Below are 18187 nucleotides of genomic sequence, written 5' to 3'. Positions count from 1 at the left end.
TGCTATGACAGCAAGTATTTGTGAGATACTTACCTGCTATTATTGCCTAATTCCTTCCTAACTTCCTGCTCTGATGTCCTGTCAGTCTTGGTCCAAGTCGACAAGGATGATATTCAGATTGTCTGAAATAGTCTAGGGTATCAGGTTGGGGTAATGGTCTAGGGTATCAGGTTGGGGTAATGGTCTAGGGTATCAGGTTGGGGTAATGGTCTAGGGTATCAGGTTGGGGTAATAGTCTAGGGTATCAGGTTGGGGTAATGGTCTAGGGTATCAGGTTGGGGTAATGGTCTAGGGTATCAGGTTGGGGTAATAGTCTAGGGTATCAGGTTGGGTTAATAGTCTAGGGTATCAGGTTGGGGTAATAGTCTAGGGTATCAGGTTGGGGTAATGGTCTAGGGTATCAGGTTGGGGTAATAGTCTAGGGTATCAGGTTGGGGTAATAGTCTAGGGTATCAGGTTGGGGTAATAGTCTAGGGCATCAGGTTGGGGTAATGGTCTAGGGTATCAGGTTGGGGTAATAGTCTAGGGTATCAGGTTGGGGTAATAGTCTAGGGCATCAGGTTGGGGTAATGGTCTAGGGTATCAGGTTGGGGTAATGGTCTAGGGTATCAGGTTGGGGTAATAGTCTAGGGTATCAGGTTGGGTTAATAGTCTAGGGTATCAGGTTGGGGTAATAGTCTAGGGTATCAGGTTGGGGTAATGGTCTAGGGTATCAGGTTGGGGTAATAGTCTAGGGTATCAGGTTGGGGTAATAGTCTAGGGTATCAGGTTGGGGTAATAGTCTAGGGCATCAGGTTGGGGTAATGGTCTAGGGTATCAGGTTGGGGTAATAGTCTAGGGTATCAGGTTGGGGTAATAGTCTAGGGCATCAGGTTGGGGTAATGGTCTAGGGTATCAGGTTGGGGTAATAGTCTAGGGTATCAGGTTGGGGTAATAGTCTAGGGTATCAGGTTGGGGTAATGGTCTAGGGTATCAGGTTGGGGTAATGGTCTAGGGTATCAGGTTGGGGTAATAGTCTAGGGTATCAGGTTGGGGTAATGGTCTAGGGTATCAGGTTGGGGTAATGGTCTAGGGTATCAGGTTGGGGTAATGGTCTAGGGTATCAGGTTGGGGTAATAGTCAAGGGTATCAGGTTGGGGTAATGGTCTAGGGTATCAGGTTGGGGTAATAGTCTAGGGTATCAGGTTGGGGTAATAGTCTAGGGTATCAGGTTGGGGTAATAGTCTAGGGTATCAGGTTGGGGTAATGGTCTAGGGTATCAGGTTGGGGTAATGGTCTAGGGTATCAGGTTGGGGTCATAGTCTAGGGTATCAGGTTGGGGTAATAGTCTAGGGTATCAGGTTGGGGTCATAGTCTAGGGTATCAGGTTGGGGTAATGGTCTAGGGTATCAGGTTGGGGTAATGGTCTAGGGTATCAGGTTGGGGTAATAGTCTAGGGTATCAGGTTGGGGTAATAGTCTAGGGTATCAGGTTGGGGTAATGGTCTAGGGTATCAGGTTGGGGTAATAGTCTAGGGTATCAGGTTGGGGTAATAGTCTAGGGCATCAGGTTGGGGTAATGGTCTAGGGTATCAGGTTGGGGTAATAGTCTAGGGTATCAGGTTGGGGTAATAGTCTAGGGTATCAGGTTGGGGTAATGGTCTAGGGTATCAGGTTGGGGTAATGGTCTAGGGTATCAGGTTGGGGTAATAGTCTAGGGTATCAGGTTGGGGTAATGGTCTAGGGTATCAGGTTGGGGTAATGGTCTAGGGTATCAGGTTGGGGTAATGGTCTAGGGTATCAGGTTGGGGTAATAGTCTAGGGTATCAGGTTGGGGTAATGGTCTAGGGTATCAGGTTGGGGTAATGGTCTAGGGTATCAGGTTGGGGTAATGGTCTAGGGTATCAGGTTGGGGTAATGGTCTAGGGTATCAGGTTGGGGTAATGGTCTAGGGTATCAGGTTGGGGTAATGGTCTAGGGTATCAGGTTGGGGTAATGGTCTAGGGTATCAGGTTGGGGTAATAGTCTAGGGTATCAGGTTGGGGTAATGGTCTAGGGTATCAGGTTGGGGTAATGGTCTAGGGTATCAGGTTGGGGTAATAGTCAAGGGTATCAGGTTGGGGTAATGGTCTAGGGTATCAGGTTGGGGTCATAGTCTAGGGTATTAGGTTGGGGTAATAGCCTAGGGTATCAGGTTGGGGTAATAGTCTAGGGTATCAGGTTGGGGTAATGGTCTAGCGTATCAGGTTGGGGTAATGGTCTAGGGTATCAGGTTGGGGTAATGGTCTAGGGTATCAGGTTGGGGTAATAGTCTAGGGTATCAGGTTGGGGTAATAGTCTAGGGTATCAGGTTGGGGTAATGGTCTAGGGTATCAGGTTGGGGTAATGGTCTAGGGTATCAGGTTGGGGTAATGGTCTAGGGTATCAGGTTGGGGTAATGGTCTATGGTATCAGGTTGGGGTAATGGTCTAGGGTATCAGGTTGGGGTAATGATCTAGGGTATCAGGTTGGGGTAATAGTCTAGGGTATCAGGTTGGGGTAATGGTCTAGGGTATCAGGTTGGGGTAATGGTCTAGGGTATCAGGTTGGGGTAATGGTCTAGGGTATCAGGTTGGGGTAATGGTCTAGGTATCAGGTTGGGGTAATGGTCTAGGGTATCAGGTTGGGGTAATAGTCTAGGGTATCAGGTTGGGGTAATGGTCTAGGGTATCAGGTTGGGGTAATAGTCTAGGGTATCAGGTTGGGGTAATGGTCTAGGGTATCAGGTTGGGGTAATAGTCTAGGGTATCAGGTTGGGGTAATTGTTTTTTTTTATTTTCTAGACCTCCAGTTAGAGGGAATAATTTCCTTCAACTGGGGACTAGCACCAGGAAAAGATCCAGCATTACAATACTAGCAAGTAACTATTAGTTGATTAAAAATTTGTTTTTTTAATCTCCCAACAAAACTACATTGATACTGTTTGACAGCTTCTGTATTGAATCATGTCAGTAGAAAATGCTTATGAAAGGTAATTACTTATAAAAAGTAATTGCTTATAAAAGGTAATTGCTTAAATATTTTTTATCTGAATATCTTGTGAATATTTTAACCAATTGAATGTAAAGACTTAAAGGGAAGAAAAGAGTTAAACAGATATTTGTATTTTCTTATCATCATAGAAAGGAACCCAGGGCCTCCCTTGAAAATATTTTTCTTTGCGCTATGATATTTGCCAATTAAAAAAATTTCAGCCCTAGGAGCCATTTTATGCCATGATGCAGGGACTTAAATACATGTGTAATATTATATTGGCCCTATTTTTAATCTGTATAAACATGAGGATAAAACAGTTTTTACATGTTTTTATTACATTTCGAAGCACAAGAATAATTATTAATAAATGTAATATCATACGAAAAGCAAGAATAAATAAGAATGTGTCTTTATAAATGATAATACAAAATACTGCTTAGTCTTTATCAACAATGTCATGGACACTTCATCAATATCTGCCTCATTTTTTCTCAGACCATTTCTTAAATGTCTTCCTGAAATCAAAATTCTCAACACTGGGCCCATCAATAGAAATTCTCATTAAATTTTTCAGAGTAGGTATACCCATAGAATTTTGTAAATTTGATGTAATCAGATTTTGTCGACTGAACCCTCTCTCACAGTCTGCAGTAGAAATAGGGGCAGCAAGTAACCTGGTAGCGGCCTCAGATACAACCGGATATAAATCTTTGTTTTTCAGAGATAGATTAGCCATATTCTTTTTGCTTGATACAGACGTGTTTTATACAGTAAATTTTTAATTTTTCATTGATATAAGTAACTCTGGTCCATTACAGTCGACAGCTGGCATCCTTGTAGTGGCATCCTGTGTTACTCAGTTAAGTTCAGACCACAAAAGCATGTTATCTAAGTAAATAATTCCTAAAACACTAAGCAGTTCCTAGTGCATCTGTTACTCATGGTTTGCAATAAACATAAATTAACAACATGCAAATGACATCAAATCGTTTTGCCAACCTGTTCAACAATAGAGTATATCCCCCAGTCATTCCTTATTTCCTACTAATCACATTTAATTGCTTCTCAAAACTGACTGACAGGTTGCAGTTAGCTGCAATCCTGTTTGAATAAAATCTTATTCATCATCTACTGACATGATCCACTGACTGCCACAGATAGTGAAAACAGGTATTAAGTGGCCTGGGTTGCTTAAATCAGTGAAAAATTAAATATAAACTTTATAAAAATTTCTCACCACCAACTTTTGTCAGTCAGTAAAAAATAGTGCCACTTTCAATACTCTTTCACATTTGTCACCAAATGTGAAGCCTAGCAGAGGCCCTGGGAACCTGATAATCAATGTTTACAAATTTATATTCATTCCTTTGATCTTGTTTAATGTAGCATACACCACTTCCTTGATAACTTTTGCCTGGATAATTTGCAAACCCATTTATAATGCAAGGTTAGGCACGGATCCCATTTATTTACTGGAAGATACCAAAAACAATTGGCCCTTACATTTGTTGATCATGAAGAAATTGGTAAATGCAACCTTTATATATTGCCCACTTTTATCGTCAAAAATGGTAGTTTGTAGCCAGAAATTTGACTTTCCAAACAACACTCCCAGTACATTGTAAATAAAAGTATTTGACAAATGAAATTTAATGAAGATGTTTGCTTTTTTTGTATCAATTACTTTATAGCCAACCTCTAAAAGATTGCTATTGACATTACTCTACGAGGTTTCAGCAACTATCATGTGTGTGAAAACACTGTGTATTACATCACTGCTAATTGATACACAAAAAGCAAACAACTTCATTAAAATTCTTTATTGCCCATTATTTCCAACATGATTTCAAAAAGAGTATTCAGTCATTAAACAACCCCATTAACTCCTCTTCTCCACCCCCATTTTTTACTTCATGTCCAGTGGGAATGGCATCCCCTCACTTAATCTCGGTTTTTTGGACCCAGTTATGCACAAGTTATCAACGAAGAGGTATATATTATTAACCAACCCATCAGTATTCTCAGCAGTTTGATATTTTATCTCATGATCAGTTTGATATTTTATCTCATGATCAGTTTGATATTTTTTCTCATGATCAGTTTGATATTTTATCTCATGATCAGTTTGATATTTTATCTCATGATCAGTTTGATATTTTGTCTCATGATCAGTTTGTTAATTTATCTCATGGTCAGTTTGATATTTTATCTCATGATCAGTTTGATATTTTGTCTCATGATCAGTTTGTTATTTTATCTCATGGTCAGTTTGATATTTTATCTCATGATCAGTTTGATATTTTATCGCATGATCTTGTTTCTTGATTCAGCCCAGCCAGACAAAGAGAAGGCTCAGGAATTATGGGAAATGACAATGACCTAGATCTGATGGATCATTCAGACCTCCATGTACTAGACTTCTGTAAGTAGGAACCTGAAACTAATCTCAATGTTTTAACCAAGCTGAGATTGTATATTATCTTGCTTCTGATCCTGCAAAAATATTACAAAACATTTTCAGAGGTAGAAATACTGGAAAGAGTGCAAAATGTTATGTGTTTAGGCTCAAGTAAACAGTAACACAGAAAGAGTGAAAACAACAAGCTTTTTAAAATTTAACAAATAATTTATTTTCCTGGAAAAATTCTGTAAAAAAGAAAAAAAGAGAAGAAGTTATGGGTTCAAGAATCAGATCCAAAAATAATCTAAGAATAATCTACAAATTATTTTGCAAAAGTCCTAGTAACAAATGTTCTAATAATTTCAAGTTCGAATCGTGATGGAAAATCCAAGATGGATGACATATGCTGTAGTCAGTACTGTGCTTATCTACAGTTCCTTGTAGAAATACAAATAATGACACTTCGGTGTTGGAAATACAAATTAAATTTGTAAGCAGTGTCTTTCCAAAATTTCTGTGTGAGCACTCCTCAAATATTTTCAGAGAAAAAAGAATTAAGCCTTTGAAATCCAACTGTTCTGAAGAAAGTTAAAACTCAAAATCTGGCTACAACAGAATAACTTGACATCCGTATAAAAAGCCCAAAATGGAGATCTCTTTCTCTAAAACAAAGGTCATATTGTATTATAAGATGCAGTTTCGAAATTCCCCCAAGTTGCAAAATCAAAATTGAGGGTACACGTGATCTTGTTCATATCACGTACACAGAATATAGCCTTGATTAGATCAATAATTTTCTCTAAGAAATAAAAAACATAATAAAAAGTTGTTTACATCTTAAACCCAAAGCCCCATCATGACCTTGACAACAACCAATCATTTTAAAATAAAAATAGAACTTTGTTTACTAATTTTGAATTAAGGTCAGCATCCAGACCAACACCTGATGTTCATGAAAAGAATTTTTCAGGTCAACCATTTTTCTGGAAAAATATAATCTCTAGTGAATAAATTTACATTATAATAGGATATAATAGAATAAAAAATTTAAATCTGACAAACAATTAAATTAAAATAAATATGAATTAAATCAGATATATGTAACAAAAATTACTTTTAGTTTTAACAATTATAACATGGAAACCTTTTTATACTTTAAATTTTTTTTAGAGAAAATGGAAGACTTCTTGGAGGAAAATTAAAAAGTTTATGCCCGTATTTTATTCACTGTCACATTCTAAGTGTTTTCTGAAAACATTATTGCTATGAACTAAGCAGACTGACACCTGATTGGTTTATGTCTGAGCACTGACCAATCAGAGATCAGACTTTTAAAATGAGTATAAGTGTGACCAAAAGAATGTTTTTATAACCTCCATACCTTGTTACCTGTTCCTAATTTTTTAGTACAAAACTCAATGTGAAGCTCCATACCTTGTTACCTGTTCCTAATTTTTTAGTACAAAACTCAATGTGAAGCTCCATACCTTGTTACCTGTTCCTAATTTTTTAGTACAAAACTCAATGTGAAGCTCCATACCTTGTTACCTGTTCCTAATTTTTTAGTACAAAACTCAATGTGAAGCTCCATACCTTGTTACCTGTTCCTAATTTTTTAGTACAAAACTCAATGTGAAGCTCCATACCTTGTTACCTGTTCCTAAACATAATTTTTTAGTACAAAACTCAATGTGAAGCTCCATACCTTGTTACCTGTTCCTAAACATAATTTTTTAGTACAAAACTCAATGTGAAGCTCAGAGCTTTGACATTCATTTTTTGCCATTTTGTAACTTGGAGTAAATTTAAAATCATGCAACAATGAAGACTTATCTATGATTCGTCTTCCAAATGTACTCACGTGTAAGATGAGTCCAACTGCAATCTTCCGCATACATTTCCGGTATTTCTGGGTCTGTTCAGTTTGTTAGGAATAATCAGTAGAACAGACAACTTAGACACTGATCTGCAGGTGTACTATGCTACTGCAGATCAGGATCTTAGTTGTTTGCAATTTGACTCGACTTATAAGCAAGTATAAATGGTATTAGCCTGCTAAATTTCTTTTTTCAACAGATTTTTTCCTCCAGTTATCAGATCTGATTTTGGGGGCATTGAGCTTTGTGCTGGCCTTGTAATCTTGAAAATTTTTGATCACATAATTTTGTACTCAAACTGTCACTGATTATTACCCTTAATAACACATCTAAGAGTACAATAACAGTGTCTATATTTTCAATAAAATAATAATCATTAGAATTTAAATAGAATATCACTCATTAAAATTTAAGTAGAATAACAGTCATTAGAATTTCAGTCAAATAGCAGTCATTAGAATTTCAGTAGAATATCAGTCATTAGAATTTCAGTAGAATATCAGTCATTAGAATTTCAGTAGAATATCAGTCATTAGAATTTCAGTAGAATATCAGTCATTAGAATTTCAGTAGAATATCAGTCATTAGAATTTCAATAGAATAACAGTCATTAGAATGTCAGTAAAATAGCAGTCAGTAGAATTCAATAGAATATCAGTCATTAGAATGGCAGTAAAATGGCAGTCATTAGAATTCAATAGAATAACAGTCATTAGATTTCCAATAAAATAGCAGTCATTAGAATTTCAATAGAAAATAGGTCATTAGAATTTCAGGAAAATAATCATTAAAATTTCAAAAAAAATGGCAGTCATTAGAATTTCAATAGAATATCAGTCATTAGAATTCAATAGAGTATTAGTCATTAGAATTTCAGTAGAATAGAAGTCACTAGAATTTCAATAAAATAGCATTCATTAGAATTTCGTTATAAAATCAGTCATTAGAATTCAATAGAGTATCAGTCATTAGAATTTCAATACAATAGCAGTCATTAGAATTTCAGATTTCAGCGTTGTCTAAAAACTCAACTTTTGGTTTTAGATATTGAGACTTTTAGCATGGGCCACTGATTTGCTATATTGATACAGGCAAACCACCCATTTTCCAGCTACAGATGGTCTGGCACCACTTTTAGTCTGGACAAGATTACGAGAGGGCACATTAAATTCCTGACATTGCCAAATTAGTTTACTGGACACGCACTCAGATTGTTTACACAGGAATTGTTGGTGGTGATACTTGTATTTTATGCAATTGTTAGCTTATTTTACTTACATATAACCCTAGCAATGGCTTCTAAGAAAGATGCAAGTGTCAGTGGTGGTGTCAAGCATAAACACTAATCAATATCAATACAAGATAAACTAGAACTGTTGAAAAAACGGGACCATGCTGTTTTTGTGTGATCAATTGTTACAATATAAAGAAGCAGACAGACAGAATATTGAAATTCAATTCAGACAGTGATTCCAAGAAGCGAATGAACATTAGAAAAACTATGAAAAATGGTAAGAGTACTGAGTATGACCGAGTGATGATGGAATGGTTCGACAGCATCAAAGTGATGGAGTGGACTTGTCAGGCAGAATGGTAATGGACCAGGCTCAATTGTTTCATTAAATTAGAACATGAGTGTGACTATAGTGAAGGATGGCTTCAATGGTTCAAGAAGCATCATGGAATTTCCATGCATAAAGTGTTTTGAGAAAAACGGTCTGCAGACCACAAAGGAGCTGCCAGTTTTGTGGACAAATTTCAGAAGCTTGTAGTTGATGAGCATCTAGGTCCTGAGCAGGTGTATAATGCAGATGAAACTGCATTATATTGGCGATGTACACCTAGAAGGATGCTAACAACGGCTGATGAAGAAGGGCTCACAGGATTCAAACAGTCTAAGGATAGATTTACCATCTTAGGATGCTCAAATGCAGCAGGCATGCACAGATGTAAACCACTGGTAATAGGAGAAAGTAAATGCCCTAGGGCTTTGAAAGGTGTTACAATTTACCCAGTAACATATTGTGCTGGATTACCACCGTAATTATGTTAGAATGGTTTCTGATGCTTGGCTTTGGATGGTATTCCTCCACACTAGGTACCTCTTCTTTGACTAGCATCAGTTGTGTTAAGGTCTCGTGTTTTATTCTGGACCTTCCATTCATCTTGATTTTGTTCTGCACACTGAACTGCTCTGGTGACCTAATGGTTAGAGCATCCGCCTCAGATGTGGGAGGTCGTGGGTTTGATCCCCGGCTGAGTCATACCAGAGATTTACAAAAATGGTACTAACAGCTGCCTTGCTTGGTGTTCAGCATTAAGAGGCTAGTGTTAGGACTGGTCGGCCTGGTGTCAGGATAATGTGACTGGGTGGGACATCATGCTAAATGTCTGCGGCATGATGCCCCAGTGTTAGACATCACTATAAACTGGCACATTGCAGACACTGTAGCGATATGACTGAAAAATTGTTAAAGCTGCGTTAAAAATCAAAATCACATTATATCTGCACACCAAAGCCTCTCTGGCATACCACAGATGTCAATGGTGATACCAACATAATTACAGCTAGGACTGCAAAATCTGGAAACACAGAAGCAGAATTGTACAGGCTTCTGTCACTGTGCAGTTCAATGATTTTATGACTACCTAGCAAGTAGGTGGTCTCAAGATGTCTCATGCCTAGAAAATGTGGAACTTTGCAGATTAGAAGAACCAGTAGTTGCCATTGAGTTTAATTTCCACATTCTTCACATCACTTGCATATAGCTCTTGTTTGTCAGTCAGAATTTTTTCAATCCAAGGAAAGTTTTTATTCCAAACTCAAAGCCAGGCATCACCACTTTATTACACTTGGCTACTCTCCCATCCATACTATCAGTTCTAGCAACTTAAACACAGTTCTGAATCTCATTAAAATATTTATCAGTTTTCCATTGAACCCCAGAATACTTATACGGTGACAATCAGAAATGAACACAGTAACATTGATCGCGCTGGGCTTTGCCAATGTTGCAAATTGCAAAGAAAACAAATTACTTGTTAGTGACAAAATATACCATCTGGCAATATTTTTGGCAGCAACATTTTTGGGTGATAAAAACTGTATATACAGTCTTGGGTTTGGAGTGGTAAAATGTAAAGGCAACATGACAGGAAGCCGCCAACATGGATATAAAAATGCAATGGAATCTATTACGTAAACAAATCCATGTTTCATATTGACAAACCATCCTAACAGTTCATTGTTATATCATAATCCGCTTATGCTGATGTCTGGCCTTGTTGCTGTATTCTGTAATATAACCAAAATAGCCATGCAACTGACTAGCTACAATCAACAACCTCTGAAGGGCAGGAATGGGAAATGGCTACAGTCGACCAGACAACGGCAATTTTTAAAAAAATTGTACCAGAAAAATAGTTTTGCTGCAACTTCACAGAAAACCGATTACCTTTGAAGCACCAATGTATACTAGCAGTCACCTGTCTATGTGGATGGCAGACAGCATGTATTGGTCAACTGAATTGTGTATAATGGATACCATGATCTGACACATGCTTGGATTTGCTTCCCTTGATACTTGGCAAAATCAAATGAACATATATTTGTGTGGTCAGTTTGCTTTGACAAATTAACTACACAGTGGACTGTGACCATTTTCCACTAGGTCTAATTACATCTTAAGTAATAATTCCATAACTGATATAAACTTGCTTCAATCAGTTCAAAAAGAGTACAGTAATGGTGATGGCATCTTTGCTAGCCAAGGTTCCAATATGTTAACCCTATCTACTCCTTGGTGGATTGATCAGATATTTGAGTGCTTTATCATAGCAACATCTGTTGGATTTCATGCCCCCTTAGTATGTAATGCCAACTAACCAATGCCATGTAACAGCAGTGCATTGTTTCTTTGTACATCGGTGGAAAATGGTTTAGGCAGTTGAGGATACTTTGTAAGTTTAACATCAAAATTATAACTGCATACCAGAGAGAAGCTTCTCAAAGGTCGGTGGTTCTTTCACGGGATTTCCTGGGTTCTTCCTACACCATTAATACTGGCTGTGATGTATCATGTGCTGAAAAATGGCATTAAACCCTACAACAACAACAACCAGAGAGAAGCCATTACAGGAGTATTTAACAGAAAGGATGTTTTTGTACAAACGTGGAAAAAAAATTATTTATCAGTCCTTTCCATTGTTTGCTCCGTTGTATCAATTATGTAGGAACAGTGTTCAAATGTGAACAACTTAATTTTGATTGGATGTGGTGGCTGATCCACCAAGGTGTAGATAGGGTTTAAACAGTAGAATCTTGTCTTGCGAAGATGTGGGGATGGGCACCAATAAGCAATATGGCAGTACTGAATGATTTGCTAATTTAAATGGTTCACAAGTTTGGGTGACTAGGTTTGCACAGATTTGGTATAATGTTAATTGGATTTTAAATTAAAATTATTGCATATCATGTTACACATAGAACACTGACTTTAGTGAAGAAAACTTATTCAAAGGTTGGTAATGCACATAAGCTTGTCTACTTCTGGTCAGTTAGCATTACAAGGCCCATGTGAGCATAATCATTTCTTTATGAAGGAAGATTGCAGGTTACAAATAAGAGCAAATAATATTGATAACAATTTTTCATTCTGATTACACCCAAAACCACTATTAACAACAAAATTTGATTGTTGAAGTCAAATAATATAGTTACAAACTTTGACTTTTTGATGCAGCTGTGTTTATATGAAGATTTTATAATTTTATTGGTAAAATTATTTATTAATTACCTTGATTACACGTATTAATGCGTGTTAGCCTATTAACATTTTCAACACAGTTCTTGTTTGATTTTTGTAACATAACCTATTATGCATGTTGTTTATTTCTGTTGCTATGGGATTCTGACATTTTTGGTGCTGGATTTTCATTCATATTCAGTGTAGTAGTGCATTAACATGTTTTTCTGAATTAAACTCATTACTCATAAGAACCTTGATGTTTTGCATTTTATGCAGCTCTTAGAGTTATAAAGCACATACTGAATATATTAATAAAATGCATCTATCTATATAAAACAATTTTGTCATGTCCATTCACTCTAGTTAGCTTAACACCAGCATGAGATTTGTGCTAAATGCAGGAATGGTAGATTCTATATAGAATACCCATACTCTGTCAGAGTTAGGGAATGGACATATGCACTCTGAGTTAGGGAATGGACATATGCACTCTGAGTCAGGGAATGGACATATGCACTCTGAGTCAGGGAATGGACATATGCACTCTGAGTCAGGGAATGGACATATGCACTCTGAGTCAGGGAATGGACATATGCACTCTGAGACAGGGAATGGACATATGCACGCTGAGTCAGGGAATGGACATATGCACACTGAGTTAAGGAATGGACATATGCACTCTGAGTCAGGGAATGGACATATGCACTCTGAGTCAAGGAATGGACATATGCACTTCAAATAAAAGTTAACAGTTAATAGAAGATAGGAAAAAATGTATTTAATCCAAATAAAATTTCACTACAAATGGGTTTTTCTACATAGGTGCATGTGTGTCGTGGTGTTGGTATGTGGGGGAGACAAAGAATGGGGTTGAATTAGTTTTGAAACAATGAGGCTTTCTGTTCCAAAGCAGTTAATTAAAGTGATCATTATCTGACATATGTAAATTAATTTAAAAAATCATTCTGCTGTGGTAATTTGACTTGAAGTCAATATTATTTTTAGAAGTGCATTTGAGATTTTTGGCATCGATATTTGTCAATTTTGAAGTCATTAGAGATAAGAAAGTAACAAAAAACAGATGCAAGAAGCTTGTTAAATATGATCAGAATTTTCTTTTCCAGCCCCAACACTAAAAACATTGTGTCAGCTAGCTGTGCTTGAATATAAATTAGACACTTCATGCCTCCCAAGAGATCTCAGGTGAGTTGGTTTGTTTTAGTGAAAAATAAAAAAAAATATAAAGAGTTTTCTTGTTTCAGTGATATTGTAACACAGCAACAACAAATGCATTTATTTTCATGGATGATTAGTTGTCATATTTTTGTCGTTGCTATAAACCACAAAATTAAGAATCCAACAAACACTGATTTTTCTGTAGAAACAATAAAATTCCTTGTCCAAATCAACAAATTAATATTTTAATGAAAACTTAATTGTTAACAACACAGTGAAAATAATGTTCACATTAGTTTGACCTATCAGTTGCTCACATTATTTTTCAAAATGATAAAAATGGTCCATTATGCTCTCTCCATCTTTCTTGTGTTATGCACAAACCAGTAGTTTATATTCATTTGTGTAAGTTGTATGATTAGACTATTTCTCAGAGATCTTGGGAACGCTTAATTATGCGTATTTGGACGCCAATTTTTGATATGGGATGCAGAAAATCACTGAGGCGGGAGTCCTCCATATGCATGTAATAGGTGTGCGGCAAAATTCAAAGACTTGCCAGTCCTGCTTCAGCCACCTGCTTTGTGGGAAAATGTGTTAATTAATTAGCTGTGCTGATATTTACAATGACAGAATTCAGTGACTGAAAGACCCCTTGATACATACATGTTGCCAGTTTAGAAGAGTACTTAAAAAAAGAACATGATGCAATAGCTGGGTGGCAAGTTCAAAGGCTTTGACTGGTGGCCGGGTGGAAAAATGTACTGATATTTACAGTGATTGAATTCAGAGGCAGAAAGACCCAGAGATGTACATGTGGTCATTTATAAAAGTACATCAAATAAACAAATTTAGATTTCGTTATTGTGTTCATTCCGAATGTAGTGGAGTAAGCACTGAACGTGACCTTAGAATCAAGACATGTTGAGACTTAGACAAAATGCCATTCATAAATGGGTGACAAGTCGTCTAAAATGTAAACTTTTGCCTTCTTCTGTTAGGAAAGCAAAAACGACTTCACCCTGTGATTATTTAAGAGGTACATTGACTGACCATACCATATTTTTTTTAATGTCCCTCGCCTTAGCCCGATTAGTTCTAGTGTTGTAGCAAAATGTATTCATCAAGGCATCAGTAGCTAGTCCTAGTTTTTATATCAATTACGTTGACAAACTCCTGCCCATTCACAAGCATTATGTTTTGATAGCTGATTGACCATTAACCCTTTTCCGAGTAAGGTAGCAACTATCAATTTCCTGCATGCTATCCTTTGATGAAAAACATACAAACATGTGTTTTAAGATCAGAATCGGTGATCTGGATATATATTAACTGCTTCTTGTACACTATTTTGTCATAAAATTAGTTTGAAACTGTAAGTGAACAAGTAGGCCTAATGGGAAATAATGGCGGACTTCGCTAAGTCTGGGATGTACCAGTTTATTAGATTGTCTGTTTTCTTAAATCATCAGGCAAATATATTCAGAAAAAATATGCAAATCTTTGAAAGCAAAGCCAAGGTATTATTTTATTAAAGATTCAACTTTAAAATGCAAATTATGTAGGTCAGAAATTTATGGGACAATGCTATATTGTGGAATTCGCGAGATGCGCTTTAAGGTCTAAGCTGTTTTCTGACTTTACATGTATTTGCGAAAATACGGGGGAGAACAACAAATCAGATACTATTTATTTTGCCTAAAATTACTACATGTACATATACAAATAAATAAACCATAAATTTGTGATCCTGTCAATGGACTGTAGTAATGAGCTATATTATAGTGAGTGATTACATTACGAAAACCTCTCATCTAAAAATAGATGCACTCATGTCTGTGTTGATTCTGTAAGAAAGAAGGGACTGCAACTTTTGATGGTGGGACTCCTATTTTCACCAAAATGGGAGTCCTGGACTCCTAGTTTTAAAATCCTAGCGAGACCTCTGATTTCTGAATTATTGACTGAAGGCAAGAATTTATGTTATGTTTACATTATAATATGGCTGATCATTTGGTCAGTATTTAGTAATCTATTAATGGTTTAAATTCAACTTCTTTTTAAACCAGTCAGAACTTTCTTCGCTGTAATATTTATATTGTTGTCAAACAAAAATCTTAAGAGTTGCAGTAGCTCATTAGGTAGATTGTTTGACTTGTAAGCCAAGTATGTATACATTATCCACTCAGGAAGGTAACAGTAAAAACCAACCAAGAACAACAAGGAGAAATCCTACTAATCCTGACCCCCAAACCATTATTTATATTCTATCTTTACTTTTTTATTAGAAGATTTTAGTTTGTCTACACTATCTCTTTTACAGGTGGGAATTAACTGTTATGACAACCAACAACTCTATATCAAGACCACTGAACTCAAATGGTTGAGGTTATTCTGCAACAGACAGTGTTAGTGTTTATTCCCATCAACTGCTGTTTAATATGGTCAGTGGAAAAAAGAGTGTCAGAGTGCTAGCTACTATTGCCAAAACTTTGTTGGAAATAAGTTCTGTACACTTAAGCTGGAGTGACTTCCATGTCAGTATCACATCATCTGCTTCCATGTTAAATGATTTTACTTTATTAGTAAGTCAGTAAGATAAGTATATGATACAGTCGTTAAGAAATCCAGCAGCTTGGAAGGAGTTATTTCCCTTGAACTGAATTACTCCCCTTGGCCAAACCCTGCATTTAGAGGATGAAGGATATTCAGGTTGCAGTCATCAACCTATTGAACAATTGATATAAATTTGGACGGAAATTGTTTAAATTCTGCATACAAGTACTTCAGTTCTGATGAAATGTCACTATGAATAGTGAGAGTCATTGTTTCAAAATGTGGTACTTGAGTTGATTCTTTATGTTAAAGTGATAACCAGTAGTGAATGTTAACTAGGATATTGTTTTCCAATCATAACTAGTTCTTCACCCATACAGTATTCATAAGCTGAACTCCAAGCAATAAAGATGAGAGGATGGTGCTAATAATGTCCATCATTACATCAGAACATACACATCTGTATTTTTAAATTAGAAATTCTGTAGTGCAATCAACCATTTGTAAGTTTTAATTGACTATGTTTTTACATTTCCTCTATGAATGTCCATCTGATGGCAAAACATGTACTGCCATAGTCATTATTTCAGTCCTCCCTCTATACTAGTCAGTCTGTGGTTTGCCTTTGTCAGTAAGATATTTAACACATTCAGGTTAATCTTCTGGATACAGTTCTAGCGTTTTTCCATTAAAAAAATACATTGATTTAGCTAATGAGTTATGAACTTTGTGTGTGACAGCTGAAAGTTTCTTTTTTCTTCTTTTCTGTTTGAAGTTTTGAATTGTGTTTGTATGTGTGTTATGCTTAGCAGCAAGATTTAACCATGATTTAGTTTTCTCAAAGAAAATGTATGCATTGTTTCTATTTTGTTTTGACAGTTATGTGAGTAATAACCCATTCAGATGTCTGCAGTCTTCGTGAAAATAACACATACTTTCTCTTGTATAGTCCATAATTTTTCAACCTTGCCAAAGTCATTAGTGAAGTTTTTGTAGATGAAACAGCCATTTGTACAGCAAGGCACATGAGTGATAATGGGATTGGCTGCTACCAACTGAATGATAAAATATGTTTGTTCTTTAATTGTTTCCAAGTATATTCAGGCAATATTGTATTTATATCAGTAAATCTTATATAGAGAGAATACTTGCATATCTGTGATACAGAAAAATGGGTTGACCTGTTTGACATGTATTTATTGAGTTGTAGCATGGGCATAGAAAATGGTTAAGGAGTGGAATGGTTCTTTTGAAAGCTTTGCAAAATTTGCAAAATAAGTGGAATTTATAGAATTTATAATCTATCAATCTTTAATAGCTGCCCAAGTTCCAAAACCCTTGTATAAGCAATTTTCTTTTTACATCAGCATTAAACTTTATGATTTCAAGGTTTTATCTGTTAAGTTAAATCTTTAATATATCTCCAGAACAGGTAAAAATTAGCATTCAGTAAAAGGGATTTTTGTGTTTAATTTGTTGCCTTCCTGCCTATCTATAACAGTATGTGACACTTTCACACCTAGACATCTTTCACTCATCCTTCATATATGAGAATGTTTTGTTAAAATTGTAAAGTCATAAAGAACTCTGAACTCTTTTCCCAATATCCCTCTCACTCTGACCACCATTTATAACACTTTGCTCAATTAATGACCTAGAAAGAGGAGGGAATTGATGATGTGCATTGCCTAAAACATAATGTATGATGTTCCAAAGGTTTGAAAATCATAATATCAACATTTATAGATACTAATCCATTATAATGTTACTCTATATTTATTTAACAATTTTCCGTCAGAGTCCTTGGCATTTGCTTTCTATTAAACAAAGATTGGGTTTACAGCTTATTTTTTTTAAACCAAATATGAATAATTTCTAACCTTGTTATTTAGATAGCCACTTTATGAAATGTGAAAGTATATGTTTTCTACTGTAAAGCAGTCGGATAATATCAGATAATTATTATGCAATGCCTGTGTCGACAAGCATCATTTGTACTTTTTGTTCAACTTTTGATATGAATATTTTTAAATGAATAATATGCAGTTTGCCGAAATAAAGTATGATGCATCCATACTGAAAAGTGTTCTTTCATCTTTATATGCAAATTAATACAGTCATTAGAGTTAAAACATTGCCATTATGAACACACCTGAGATCTTTGTAAGTTTATATTCCAAAATTTGTATATAAAAAACGACCAGAAATATGACCTACAAAAAGGTTACAAAATCAACCAATCAGATGCAGGAGAGCCTGTCATGATATGCGCTGTACATTGCCATCAACTTTGGTCCAGTGGTAAGCAAATCCAAATGTGGTTATTAGACTAGAGATCAGTTCGGCCCAAAGTATTGGTCAGGAATGAATATCCAGTTGTACAAAATGCCTTCTTGGCTGACAGATGTTGTTGCTGTTGTAGGTTTTAATGCCATT

At 36.0% G+C, this 18187-nt stretch overlaps 1 protein-coding gene across 1 annotated transcript in view; it reads left to right on the top strand.

The window, feature by feature from the left end:
- Positions 1-17834, top strand: part of LOC149808561 (kelch domain-containing protein 3-like) — a 55322-nt gene extending 37488 nt beyond the window's left edge. The window contains exons 9-11 of the mRNA XM_089979104.1: positions 5324-5415; positions 13144-13222; positions 15519-17834. Of these exons, the coding sequence (XP_089835230.1) occupies positions 5324-5415; positions 13144-13222; positions 15519-15582 (235 nt within the window). The 3' untranslated portion in view covers positions 15583-17834. The remainder of the gene's footprint in view (positions 1-5323; positions 5416-13143; positions 13223-15518) is intronic.
- The last annotated feature ends 353 nt before the right edge of the window (positions 17835-18187 follow it).

This window comes from Sinohyriopsis cumingii, chromosome 1, assembly GCF_028554795.1.
Source record: "Sinohyriopsis cumingii isolate HCF-2022 chromosome 1, ASM2855479v2, whole genome shotgun sequence".
NCBI lineage: Eukaryota > Metazoa > Mollusca > Bivalvia > Unionida > Unionidae > Sinohyriopsis > Sinohyriopsis cumingii.
The sequence above is the reverse complement of the archived record's forward strand: the minus strand, read 5'-3'. Positions and strand labels throughout refer to the sequence as shown.